This window comes from Ascaphus truei, chromosome 7, assembly GCF_040206685.1.
Source record: "Ascaphus truei isolate aAscTru1 chromosome 7, aAscTru1.hap1, whole genome shotgun sequence".
NCBI classification, from domain to species: domain Eukaryota; kingdom Metazoa; phylum Chordata; class Amphibia; order Anura; family Ascaphidae; genus Ascaphus; species Ascaphus truei.
The window spans coordinates 9458469-9472930 of NC_134489.1; the positions used below are offsets into that span (position 1 = coordinate 9458469).

Below are 14462 nucleotides of genomic sequence, written 5' to 3' on the forward strand. Positions count from 1 at the left end.
ACATAGTAGAGAGAAAGAATAGTAAATTTCATCCAACTAATCCATCCGTCGGCGTTCCGTTTCCACTGCGTAAAAATTAAGTCACCAGCGTTCTTGTTTAAGGACTTAACTCCAACCCCCGTGTGAGCGCGTCAACCACGTGTTCTACGGTCTGGCCGCCTGAGTTGGGAAGCGGCAGAGCCAGGGAGGAATCGTCCAGGTCTAAGGCCTCGTTCAGGGTGCCAGAGGCAGGAATTGGAGGGAGGGCGTTCGGGAGGGCGGCAGTCTGCTGGGCGATGTGTGTTCATCCTCCCAGCAGACTTTTTCAGGAGTTGAGGAGTTGAGGAGGGGGTGGGGCTACAGAGGGGGAGGGGGCGGGGCTACAGACGGCAGGTGAGGGATCCAAGTTGCAGTCTTGAAATCATTCTCAAGAATGATTTCATTGGCTGCCGAGGTCCCAGTGACGCTGCTGCAGCTTCAAAAAACGAATTTTTTGTTTATTGAAACTGTAGCCAGCGTCAACTCCGGGCTTCGGAGACAGGGCAGCTGCTACCCTGACAACCACAGTTCACTTTAAATACATTGTATCCCACGGCCGCACGCACGTCAGCACGCCCTCCCTCCGAAGCCTGCACCCTGAACGAGGCCTTATGCTTTTCTCACCACATTAGGCTCGGGGCAGAAAGTACCTGCTTCAGGCACTCAGCTGGAATCTCTTCTCGTGGGACATCAAACCAACCGACAGGGAAATAAAATTATAGCGGCCCTATAGTGAAAGGTCCTCATTCAGTGTAGGACAGAGACAACTGACTTGAGGCAGACATAGGGGGGAGCTTATAAGTTCTCGAACTGGTCAGAAGTCTGTGTCCTACCATATCCCTCATTTAATGCACCAACATGGCAAAACAGGCGAGAAAACTTGACATAGCTGCAAGCAGAAAATGTGTAGTACACCCAAGCAAACTTTTACTTCCCCAAAAATATAGTTGTAAAGGAAAAGTGACCCAAACAGATCAAAGTACCCTAGAAACTATTTGTACCATGCTTTATCAAAGGACACAATTCCATTTTAATCAAGTCTCCATTTTTATGTGAATGCTATATTTAGTGGTTAAAGTGAGATAAGGATGTATCAAAATATGAAGTATCAGTTATTTACTTATTTCAAAACCTGAACTAATACTTATTTTCAAAGAGTAGGGTATCTATTCTGAGAGGAACCTTTTCTGTTGTATGTTTTTAGCCTAAATGTGTCACATTATGATACCTTTTAATGGACAAAGCAGAGTTATTAACTATCTATGAGTTGATTTTCCTGTCCACACTCAGAATATCTGTCTGTACTGTAAATATAATAGTGTAAATTTCACAAAACTGATTTGTCACAGCTCAGTGTGACATTTCGATGTTGGCTAAGGTTCAAATTGTGGATGAAAAATGTTCTGGATTGTTTAATACTCCTAAGAAATCATCTAAACAAGTTCTGATGAGAGAAAACTGCAGTCATTTTTCATACTCCCAACAAATTAAACTAAAACTGTAATAAATAGAAATTTCATGTTAAAAAAGTGGAGACAATACAGCAAACAGTGTTTTCAATGAAACGTTTATTAAAACAATTTAATTGAAGCTCTGATTACTATGTCACTTAAAAAAAAAAATTCATAAGCCACAGGTAAGTTAGTTGAACTTTACAAAACGATAGGTTGTTTCTACATAGCACTTCAAATAAAAGGTCGCTTTATTTTTAATAATTAACAATAACGGTAATAAAAAACATGACACTATACACCTTGTAGTAATCTCTTCATTTCTATACTTTGTTTACACAGAATGACGAATGTTATGTAATTGATGGGTAATGAACCCCTTCACTGCCAGAGGGACCAGCAACACATTACATTTAACCCTTTTGCTGCAGAGGCCTGCAATGCATGTTGGAACAATGTACTGCGGACCTCTCTAATATCAAGGGGGTTAATCTTCGTTTGTTGTCCCCTCTGGAGTTGAAAGGGGTCAACATAGATTCCACACCAGTTTGCAGGGCGATAAACTCTCACACACTAATATGCTACTCTAACCTCCAGAAAACAAAACGAAACAAAAATCCCCCAGCAGGAACACAGGTTCATTTCAATGTCTGCTTGTGACATCATCAGATGACAAGAAGAACAGTTCACACCAATATATCCCAGGCAAGTCCATCTCTACGCATCTATTTCACCTAGAAGGTAAGCGATCTTCCATCACTGCTCTGAGGTATCCAAAACTACGTCTATCCCGAGGGCAGCACAGATATACGCCAGCAATCATATTGTTTTGCGGGGTGGCGTGGCAGGATGTGACATCACAGCAAATATTTGAGGAAGTCATCATTAGAACCAAATAAAAAAGATGAAGTTGATTTAACAGAGGAACAATTTGAGACTGGTTAGGCTGAAGCAGATTTTGGGACAGATGCACACATTAAAAGCTTCGGGCCACACTAAAAAATCTGAATAAAGTGGAACGCTCATGTAAACCATTCCGTCTTCTTGGAAGAGCCCAAGGCCAAACAGTTTCAAAAAGTAAATTCAAGGCAGTTATCAGTTTTTGGTTAGCTAACAGAAGGTGGAGCGGAAAAAAAAGCATCTTTGAAATAAATTGAAATTTTTTAAAAAGAATGGTGGAGAGATCTAGAAAATCAGTTTTACCATTGTTAGAACTAAAAATATGCCAGATCTTCTTTTTACATGATTGTCGTCTAAGAGAGAAAGGATGGCTTTAAGTTTTACAGAATGGTCAGTTTTTAAAAGTGAAAGGGTTTTCAGTCTCAACCTTAGTGAAAAGTCAATGTTTTTGTGACTCCACCACCTTATCTTTAAACAAACTATTGTCACATGTACAGACCTTGTTTATTCCCTTACTGATAAAGGTTTGCAACCAACTACAAGGTCTCCGCAGTTAACCTTACCTTAATATTCAGCACAGTTGAAAGTAAGTCCTGTAATGCTGAGGACCAGTCTTACAGACAGATATGTCCATAACCCATCACACGGCAGCCTGGCAGTGATAAAGGGTGCTCTCCAGTCAGTCAACTTAACGTAGGCTGACTTTGTGACAAAAAGAAACGTGTCTGACCCTTGTCTGCCAAAGCACAGTGACACAGACAGTTAGGAAGACTCGTTGAAGTCTGTATGTCCGACTATAATGTGACACAGAGAAAGGAGCTATGGACAAGGAGATTGTCTTTAAAATCACATCAAAGCAGGAGCATGTCAATCTGTAAATGACAAAGGCCTCCAATAATATGGCTTTTCAATAAAATAAAACATTATGCACATGTTCTTCATCATTTTAAGGAGGATACAGAAAACCTGCTGTTTATTTAATGAGAAAGGGGTATGCTGGGAAGGCCAACATTTATTTCCATATTTACTAAGCACTGTTATGTCTTAAAGGTGCAATCCCACATAGTTGGACAGTTGAATTTCTTAGGGGCCTCCAAATTGGAAAATGTTTATAGTCAAGTGTTTTCTTTACCCTTCTCACCCTGTCCTTATCGGGAGGCGGGGTGGGATTCCGGCCGTACAATCACTATATGAACAGACAGTGACATTGCACAAAAGGATGTAACCAGAGGAAATCAAATCACTGCCAAGTCTCATTTAAACACATAAATAAAATGTACTTTTGGTGTCAGATTTGGTAAAAACGTATCAATTACACAGATGAGACCCCTCACACATTTCACTGGAATAAGTTCACTTTGGTCCTAGAAGAGTTTGCCCCGTGACTGTACAGCCCATTCAAGTACATTTGAGTGAATGGGCTGCAAGGTGTCCTCCAGCACAGGTAGGTGTCTTATGGCATAGCACTGCTTGGTAAACATGGCGTTAGATCCTTTATTGCAGATTTGCAACACCGACTGAACCAGTCCTGTTTCTTCATTGTTTTTTGTTTCACACTTGCAGCACTTAATATGCTTCCAATGATCAGAGACAAATTCAGCCAACCTGGTTTCTGAGAACAGATTTTCCATATGGGAAACCATTGAAAAGCTATAACAATTCTGGTGATACCATTAGTGTATACAATGCAAACATTATATATTGTATCTTCGTTTAAAGGATGTCCTTTAATCAGACTCTCTTAGGAATTGCTTTTTAAAGCAATTATTTACAGCTTGTAAAACTAAAATGATCTGTCTCCTCTCTGTAGAGACTGCCACTAACAAGACAATAAGGCACCTCAGGGCTGGGTTACTGTCAATTGCAGGGCAATAAGGCACTCACCATGTGAATTATAATGTCAATAAGACAATTATGAGCAGTGTCAATGCTAGGGCAATAAGGCACTTCAGTTATTGGCACACTTAGGCTAAGAGTAATCCTAAAAGTATAGTTATTGTCACTGCCGAGGAAATAAGGCACTCACGGGGTTTAAGTCTTGTCTCTGCCATAGTAAGGATTCATTGGAAGTTGGGTCTCTATTAACGCCAGTGCAAGAGGCATTCAAAAGTTCAATTATATCATTCAGGCGGTCAACTTTTAATGCTCTGAATGAACTAAAAATAAGATTTCTGCTAAATAGAGCTGATCCCAAAATTGGAGACGCTTATAATACTTATGGGCAAATTCTATATACTCCAAAGAAGCCGTTTTGCGGCCAAAAATCCCCATTGATTTCAATGGGGAATTTCATGCGTTACCGGCCCAAAGTGTTGCTTCAGAGTATGCAGAATTTATCCGTAGGCCCATATTTACTTAGCAGTACAAAGCCATAAGACACATTACAATCCAGTCACCTGAATGGGCTGTAAGATAAGCTGTGGCTTGACACCGCTTTGTAAAAATGGGCCTTAACTCAAATAAGTGAAACCAAGACAGGCCTAGTAAATATCACTACCAGGGCAATAAGAAATGATGGGGGTCATATAGCAAAGCTTTCTTGCGCAAATCTGGGACAAAAAAATAACACTGCGCATACAAAAGCAAAAATAAACATTTAAAGCAACAGGGATTTTCTTCTTTTATCATTTGTGATGCAATGTTTTGCAAAATTGCACCATTTTTGCACTAAATGAGCATATGACCTTCTATAAATTGATGTTAGCATCACTAATAACCAAGCAGAAAGCTTCCAAAGATAAGAAAAGTGTCTACGCTGGAATCTGCTTTCTGATTAATGGCCCTGTCTTGGGACAGAAGCGATACATTTCTTTAATTCTACGTATGTGTTGGTCTCAGAGAAATATTATCTCACAGGTGCTCTGCTAGTTTAAACAGGTGTCACGTACACCACGAGTAGCCAACTTCAGTCCTCTATGGCCACAAACAGCTCAGGTTTTAAGGAGATCTCTGCTTCAGCACAGGTGGCTCAGTCATTGACTGAGGCACTGATTGAGCCACCTGTGCAGAAGCCGAGATATCCCTAAAACCTGACCTGTTGTTGGCTCTTGAGGACTGGAGTTGCCCCCCCCCCTGATCTACACAATTGGCAACTTTGGTATCAGAAAAATGAACAAGGATTTTTCTAAAGTCAAGGGCTCAGATTTTGCATTAACCCCTTCAGTGCCAGGGAGCCCAGTAACCCTCAATGAATTACTGGTCCCTGTTTCGGCAAGAGAGTGAAAAACTAAAAAGCAGCCGATTATCACCCTTATGTATTTCCTCCCTGCTTTTGTCTGATGTCAAAACCCTACAACAACTTTCTATTTTTACATGTGGACTTTGCTGATGCAAATTGAGCCTGGATTCTGAATGCCAACTGGGACTGTGTGTGTAAATTAGAACCTTGGGCTCTGTCACTCACACTCGAAATCAGATTGTCTGACTCGGTCTCTGAGACTATTGTACCATTATCTACATTTGACAAGCATTGAATTGCAAGTGGCACAGTTAAAACTACCCACCATCTCAGTCTGAAGTTGTGATTCCACTTTGTGCTTGTGCATTATACACCTGCTCTGCCCCTAAACCTCCTGAGAGCATTTACACGATAAATTCGGTCCCAAGTTGTCTTATGTAAACCCTATGTCAAATTGTATTATGTTCAGCTAGTTTAAACTGGGCTACTCTGAAAAAAAAAGTAATCTTCACTTTGATGTCTTGCTAGCATCTCTACAGAAATATAATATAAGGATGCTTGAGGGGTTTAGAGCAGAGATTAGCTGCTGCGTCAACACATTAACACTGTTGCTTTATCAAGTCCTGGACTGAGTAGGCATCTTTTCTAGATGGCAACAGTTTTTTCTGTCACAGTCTCTGTCTTGCTTTGCTTTGTCTTTGTGATTTTCAAGAAGCCACCTGCTCCATCGTGCTCTTCTGTTGTATGTTCCTCATGATGGGTGGTGAAGCCAACATTTGGCATGCTGATCTTGAATCCTTCTTGAGATCCCTCATCCACAATTTCATGCGTCTCCGTTGCAATTTCTAGCTCTGTAACTGATTTGGGGCTCAGAGACAACTTGGGTAACTTGTACTTCGCTGATTTTTCTTTGCCACCCTCCCCCTGGGCATCTTTCTGTCTGGTTTCCATCTGTAGCCCGCTATTGTCGACTGTATACTCCCCTTTGGATTTGCTGGAGAGAAAGCCCAGTGAAATCTTAGCCCTCCCTGTTTTTGCCTCTCCCTCCACAACATTTTCCATTGTTGACATCTCTGTTCTTGCAGGAGAACTCACCAGGTGCTTTGGGGCCTCTGACTCCTCACTCTTATCCTTTTTCTTGAATCCAGAAAAGGTGATTTTAGGGGATTTAAATTTTGCTGCAAAAGAGCCCCCATTGCCTTCCTCTTTGGAATCCGGCTCTTCCGACTTGACCAACTTCAGGTTCATCTCAGAGTCCAATTCTTTGGCCTTGTAGGGTGAGGAAAATTCCACTTTTGGTAGCTTCAGTTTTCCGATTTTCATCCTCCCGTCCTGTGATCCGTTCTGCACAGAGACCTCGTTCTCCCCATTCAGCTGGAAAGGGGAGTCGGACGTACTGGTGCCGTTAACATTATCATCCCCTGTCCCTGTTTTGGAGGAAAATCCTAACCTAGGAAACTTTATTTTTGACGACCTGGTTGTGCCATCTGGGCTTGGCATCTCTGTGTCTGTTGAAGCAGCATCAAATTCCCCATTCACATCCGTCCCTTTTGCTTTGCCTCGTGATAACCCAAAGGAAGGCTTCATCTTTATCTTTGGCATCTTAAGTTTCACTTCTGGACCTTCACTTTCCAAAGTAGCATCTACATCCGACTCTAGGAGGCCTGTGCTTTTGTCTTTTGGTTTTCCTAGTACGAAACCCGCTTTTTTTACCTTGAGCATCTTCCCTTTGCCTTCAGGCTTATCAGTGTCATGCTCAGCACTTAAGGTCTTCATACTGAGTTCACTCTCTTTAACCTCCGTTTTCAATTTCGGTGCTGAAATTTCCACATCCCCTGTCACGGCTTTCGGTAAACTGATTCCAAACTTGGGTAATTTCATTCTGTATTTCTTCCCAGAATCCTCTCCTGTTGCACCATAGTCTTTGCCGCTCTTCTTTGTTGAAGGACCTTCTATTTCCGTCTCCCTGGACAGACTGTGCTCCAGTTTAATACCGTCCACATCGTATTCTGGGAGTGCTTTAATTTTTGGGGTAGAAATTTCCACGTCTGGCATTTTGAACAAAGATTTCTTTGCATCTGAATCTTCCTCAAGAGACATTGTCATATCGTCATCCACCTTCCAACCCGCCATCCCAATAGTGGGCATCTTTATTTTGGGCATTTTCAGCCCCAAATCTATTTCTAAATCCTCAATGCTGGATGATTTCAATGCTTCTAAGTTAGGACCTTTTATCTTGGCATCTGATCTAAAGTCACCTTGGGTTCCACCACTGTTTAAATTAGAACCTTGCCCTTCACCCTCACTTCCTGAAAATCCGACATGGGGAATAGACATTTTAGGCATTTTAAAATGTATTTCAGTTCCTTCTCTACTTGGATGCAAGGGTTCTGTGCCACCATCTGCACTGCCTTTTGATATTCCATAGAAGGGCATCTTGATATTGAACTTTCCACTGTGGTTATAAGCTTCAAGGTCTGTAGCCTTCATATCTCCTTTCGTTGTCACTTTATGGTCACCTTCCACTCCAACAGAGATGTCCTCCCTGCCTTTCTCTTTGAGAGAACCCACTTGAAGTTTGGGCATTTTTATTTTGAAGCCCATTATTCCAGAATCACCACCCTCCTCTGTTGGGAGGGTCTTAACACCTACTTTGGTTGTTTCTTCATCACTGCCAGATCTGAAGCCACCAAACTTGGGCAATTTCATTTTTGGCATCTTAATTTTGAAATCAGGCAGTCCAACTTCAGGACTGCTTACCTCAGCTTTGTGTGTCTTGGAGAGGTCTTCTGCATTCAAGTAATCTTTATCTTTGCTTAGACTGATATCAAGTTCCAGTTCCGGAGCCTTTATTTTGGGAGTGGACATTTTTGGCAGCCCCACGGATGGCAAACTGAATGTTCCCTCTGTGCCACTTGTCTCAAGATCCGAACCATGCATTTTCATCTCTCCTTCTATGAATGGTATGTCTTCATCATCTGATCTAACTTTTGGCAAAGAAATATCAAAGTGAGGCATCTTAATCTTAGACCCCTTCAACTTTGTCTCAGCCTCGCTGGTTCTATATTTTGCTCCTTCAACATCCAGTTTAACGTCAGTTTCCCCAAACTTTGGCAGTTCAACTTTAGGCATCTTTATTTTCATTTCAGATTTTTCTGGGGTACGGTCAGCTTTATGTTCCAAAGATGTGTCCAGCTTTGCTTTGGGCAAACTTATACCCAACTCCAGACTTGGGGCAAATACATCGATTGATGGCAGTTTAGGTATTTTCAAGTCCCCTTCATATCCTTTAATGTCTGCATCTGAAACATCCACTTCTGCTTTTGGTGATGAGATATTAACCTCTGGTTTAACACATGGAACTGAAATTTGCAATGAAGACACTTCCTGGGGTGCAGATATTTCTAATGCTGGCATCTTTATTTTCTCACTTATGTGGATATGTGGGCCCTCTATGCCTCGTGTTACCTTTGCATCTGCTTTTGGTAGAGTGATATCAGCTGCTCTATCACCTATGCCCTCCTTTATACCAAAGGAAGGCAATGCAATTTGGGGGACTTTCACGTGAACATCAGTGAACAGGTCCTCTTTAGAACTTTTAATAGCAAGGTCTACTTCAGGTGCCTTAACCTTAGGTGCTGACATTTTAAATGTAGGCATTTTAATGAAAGATGTTTTTCCATTGCTTTCTTGGGTTTCTACCTCTAGTTTTGATTCTTTCACAGGTGCTTTTGCTTTCTTTATTTTAACTTCAGGGGGGCTGAAACCAGCTTCCAGTCTTTCTTCCGAAACATATGCTTCTTTCTTTGACATTCCAAAAGAAGGCATTTTAAATGCTGGCATCTTCATTTTGGCTTCTTTCCCCTTTAACTTGACATCAGCGCCACCTACATCACGTTTGCCAGATGACGCCTCAATGCCTTTATCTGATTTAGGTGGGGTAACTTTCCCCCCTACTTTAGGGCTCTCCATTTCAACCTCCATGTCACTTCCTTTGCTCTGGCTTCCAAATTTGGGCAGTGCAAATTTGGGAAGGTTTAGTTTCACGTCTGGTATATCTATACTAATATCAGATGGTTTGTCAGTTACAGGAGAAGCCTTTGATTGGCCCTTTGGAAGTCCAATGTCTACCTCTAACTTTGGAGCTGAAATGTCAACTGAGGGAAGTTTCACTGATGGAAGCGTCACCTTTCCTTCAGAAGATGCATCCACGTGAGCACCTGAAACGTCCTTCTTTCCTTTGGAAGTTTTTAAATCTAGAGTTGGTTTAGAAATGTCAACATCAACTTCATGCTTGGCTTTTGGGAAAGATATTCCAAATTTAGGCATTTTCATTTTTGGCCCCTTTACAGCAGTGTCTAGTTCCCCTTCCCTTTGTAATGCTTTCAGTTCTGCCTCTCCTTTTTTGATTTTGGGCCCAGAAATGCCAAATTTACGAAGAGAAAACTTTGGCGCTTTCCATTTTACATCACTATCGCTTGAAACTCCTGCCACATCTTCCGAACCTGAAACTTCTAGTGCAACTTTCGGCATGCTGGCGTCAATGTCCACATCAGGCATTTTAGGCATAGTGATTGCAACAGAAGGTAGTTTCACTGATGGTAGCTTGATCTTGGCTTCTGTATCCCCAGCGTCTACATCTGGTACTTCTTTTCTTACTTTAGGAAACTTGACATCAGGTTTTGTCTTCAGCTCACCTTCAGTTATCTCTACGTCATGCTCCATTGCAGATTTTCCTAATCCAATTCCAATTTTGGGCAAGCTGATCTTTCCTCCATTATCTCCTTTATCCATGCCTTCAGAGTCAGGCCCCTTGATATTTGCCTCAATGTGTGGGCTAATGAGGTCAGCTTTGATCTTTGGAACATCAATTTCAATAGCCATATCATTGGCTATATCGCCAAGCTTGGGAAAAGTTATATTTGGCATTTGCAATTTTCTGTTGGATTCTTCAATATGAGGTTCAGATACGTGAGCTTTGACTTTTGGCAGGTTTAGGTCAATATCAAGTTTAGGTATGTCTATATCAAGATGGGGTATTTTAACAGAAGGAAGTCCTAGCTTTGAATCTCCAATTTCCACATCAAATCCTTTTGCACCAGACCCCACTTTAGGCACTTTTACTCCTACTTTTGGCTTATCCACTGAAATTTCCAGTTCAGTTTTTGGTGAGGATAAGCCCAGTTCAACCTGTTTAATCTTTGGCACAGAAACATCCAATTTAGGAAGAGTCATTTTATCACCCTTTGTCTCCAAGTCCCCATCTTTAATTTTTGCATCTAGCTTTGGTATGTGAATTCCAATTTTGGGAGGAGACATCTGAGGTTTTTCAGCTTTTGTTGACATATCAAATTTGGGTAAGGACACCTTGGGCATTTTTAACTTAAAGTCATGACCTTCGGTACTCTCCAATTCTGGTCCTTTGATTTCGGCCTTGATTGTAGGTCCACTGCTTTCTAATTTACCTGGTTGAATGTCCTGGACTTTTGGTAAGGAAATATCAAGTGATGGAATCGTAATAGAGGGGAATTTCTGTTTCCCATCTATTCCTATCCTGGACACTTTGCCTGAGGCATCCATTTCAGGAAGCGACGTGTCAATTTTCTCTTTGGACAAAGATATTCCGAAACTGGGCAATTTCATTTTAGGACCTTTCAGCTTGATATCCGGGCTCTCTGTTTGGATTTTACGAATTTTGACCTCTGCCTGTGGTTCTTGTATACCTCCTTTAGTTATAAACTTAGGAAGACTTATTTTGGGCATCTTTAGTGCCACATCTGGAATTTCAGTGGATTCACTGACCATATCTCCTGAGATTTTCGATACCAACTTTTCCTTAGAAAGCATCATGTCAAAGTCAACTTTAGGTGCTGAGACGTCAAGAGATGGCAATTTCATAATGGTTTTTTGTTTTCCATCAGGGCTATCAGCTTCCAGCTTTGTTCTGGGCACTGAAACACTCATTTCACCGTCTGCTTTTCCTTTGGGAGGAGAAATACCAATTTTCGGGACTTTTATAGAAGGCATTTTAAATTTATCTTCAGAAACTTCTACCTCAATGTCTTTTTTGACTTGAGGGAGACATACTTCCAAGTCAGCATCAGGAGCTTTTGCCGAAATGCCAAATTTTGGTCCTTTGATTTGAAAGCCTTTACCGGAGGTTTCAGGTTGTTTATCACCTGCTATTTTTGCTTCAACTCCACCCTCAAATTTTGGAAGACTCAAGTCAATATCAAATTTTGGTGCTGCTACTTCAACAGAGGGAAGTTTTATTTCCGTCTTGGGTTTTCCTTGTACTTCAACTGCTATTTCCGACTCCTTTTCTAACTTTGGTAAACAGATCCCAACCTTTGAAATATGGGGCATGCTAAGCTTGATTTCTGGGCCCTCCACCTCAATATGCGATGTTGGAACTTTAATTTCAACATCTGGAATTTTTGCTGAAGCGCCAAATTTGCCCATTTTACCACTTTCTTTAGAAGAAATCTCTGGGGTGTCAGCCTTCATAGTCGGCAGTGTTATATCAAGTTCAACTTGTGGGGCCTTGAACGACCTCTCTTCCTTTGCTTCACTTTCCACATTCGATAATGTGACGTCTCCTTTGCTTTTTTTCATTTTAGGAACAGAGATTCCAAACTTAGCTGTAGCTCTGTCTTTCTCTTTTATGTCAGCACTGGATTCTGGTAATGCTGCCCCCACTTTGCTCTCAGGGACCTCCACAGAAAGGCTACCGGCAGCAGCTGCTTCTTTAACTCTGAGCCGCGGGAACGTTAACTTTGTCCGTTTCTGTTCAACAGCAGACAATTTGGTGGTATCCTTTGGGCTCTTGATTTCAGCACCTGTCTCCGTTGCCCCTTTGGTTTTTCGAAACTTGGAGAACTTGGGGAATGAAAACTCCACATCAACTTGTGGAATTTCCATGCTCCCTGCAGAGAGTTCAGAGCCTTTCATAGCTTCCATGGAAGATTCTCCAGAAACCTTCGGTTGACTTGGTACCTTCTTTTTCTTCTTCACTGGTGTGAGGCTTTTAACAGTCTGCCGAGACAAAAATGCATGACAGAGTAAATCCTAATTGCATTTACGCTCTGTGAAAATAACTATATTTAGTAAGGTGGGAAGAGCTGAATCCTTACAGTGCCCCGACTCTTGCGTTCTGCTAAAGGATGTCTTCTCTCTACCCCTTTTGTATCTAAAGCCATCTCCCGCCTTAAACCCTTCTCATGGACTGCCCCACACCTCTGGAATGCCCTTCCCATCAATATCCGACTAGCACCCTCTCTATCCACGTTAAAACACACCTGCTTAAGGATGCACCCTCTCTATCCACGTTAAAAACACACCTGCTTAAGTAGCTCCATGGCTGATAATTAACACCTCATACATTAACCTTGGCCCCTTGCAGATGTACTTACCAGAACGCCCTCCTACTGTCTCTATACATTCTTCCTACCAACAAATTAGATTGTAAGCTCTTCGGAGCAGGGACTCCTTTTCCTAAATGTTTTTTTTATGTCGGAAGCACTTCTCCCCTTTATGTGTTATTTATATTATTTATTATTTATATGATTGTCACATGTATTACTGCTGTGAAGCGCTATGTACATTAATGAGAGGGAGTGGCTCAGTGAGTAAAAGACACTGACTGACACTGAGATTGCTGCAGGGTAGCCTGGTTCAATTCCCGGTGTTGGCTCCTTGTGACCTTGGGCAAGTCACTTTATCTCCCTGTGCCTCAGGCACCAAAAACATAGATTGTAAGCTCCACGGGGCAGGGACCTGTGCCTGCAAAATGTCTCTGTAAAGTGCTACGTATAACTAGCAGCGCTATACAAGAACATGCTGTTATTATTAATATAACTAAAGACATACATACATACATGATGTACCTGGTAAGGTACGGGACATAAAACACCAGAGGCCCTACTGACACAACAAGTACATCATCGGGATCTTGCTAATTTTCCAGGGGACGATCGCGCTCACTGCTTTATGGGAGTGGTGAGCCATATGGAAACAGCACCTCACCGCTGTTTTTGTTATCGGGGGGCAGCTGCAGCTATAAGAACGTTACTCATAATATCACATTGCTGCAAATTTCAGATGCCCAGGTGCCGCAAGACCTCCAGCTCCGTAAAAGGTGCAATACTTCTATTCATTTTCACTGATTCATTGACTCTAACTATCATTGCTGCCAGACTAATTCTGTTTTCAGCCACCTTGGAAATCATCAGGCTTTTGAAGTTAGCTTTACACTTTCCAAGGGGTGACCCAGAAGCAGTGCAATTGCAGGTAGACATTGTGTTCAATTCCAGGTCAACTGCTGTCAATCAAATAGTAAGAGTCCATTTTGATGAAGAAAACCACATTGGTATTCTATGCAGTCGCCATGATCAAAACCTCTTAAATCAATAAAATTAAGCAGGTATGGGGGATTACACCTTTAATGGAATTTCAATTCCAGGAAGATGTATCAGGGTTTCCCTGGTGTAAATCTGATACAAAACTGGTGCAAAAGAAAACCGCTCAAATGTTTCAAGGAAAGATATAGTATTAAAAGCAACAGTTTTTTCCGTTAATAAACTTGGTGTTATTTTATAAGCTGTTCTGTATCAGCATTACATCAAGGAAACCGATACAATGGCAACATTGTAACATTGAAGTGAAATGGTGTGTTAACATGCATACCATTTTGGGCATCTTGGCTTTAGGACCCTTGACTTCCACGCTCCTGGAGGAGGGTGACACTGTGACATCGGCGTACTGCACTGTTCTTTTGAGACAGTAGGAAACTTTGTATTGCTCAGCGCACTCCAAGATTTGTAGGGCGTCTTCATACTTGACATTCTCAAAATAGACACGGGCGCTAAGGAGCTGATCACCTGTGAGAAAGAGAAGAGAGTTGGGGTCAGAATTTA

The 14462-nt window shown here is 41.7% G+C and overlaps 1 protein-coding gene across 2 annotated transcripts in view; it reads right to left on the reverse strand.

The window, feature by feature from the left end:
- Positions 1-1568: 1568 nt before the first annotated feature.
- The window catches only part of PRX (periaxin), a 50979-nt gene continuing 38085 nt past the window's right edge, over positions 1569-14462 (reverse strand). For both annotated transcript variants that reach the window (XM_075606960.1, XM_075606961.1), the window contains exons 6-7: positions 14233-14426; positions 1569-12582 (exon numbers count right to left, since the gene is read on the reverse strand). In XM_075606960.1, coding sequence (XP_075463075.1) covers positions 6193-12582; positions 14233-14426 — 6584 coding nt within the window. In that variant the 3' untranslated portion in view covers positions 1569-6192. The remainder of the gene's footprint in view (positions 12583-14232; positions 14427-14462) is intronic.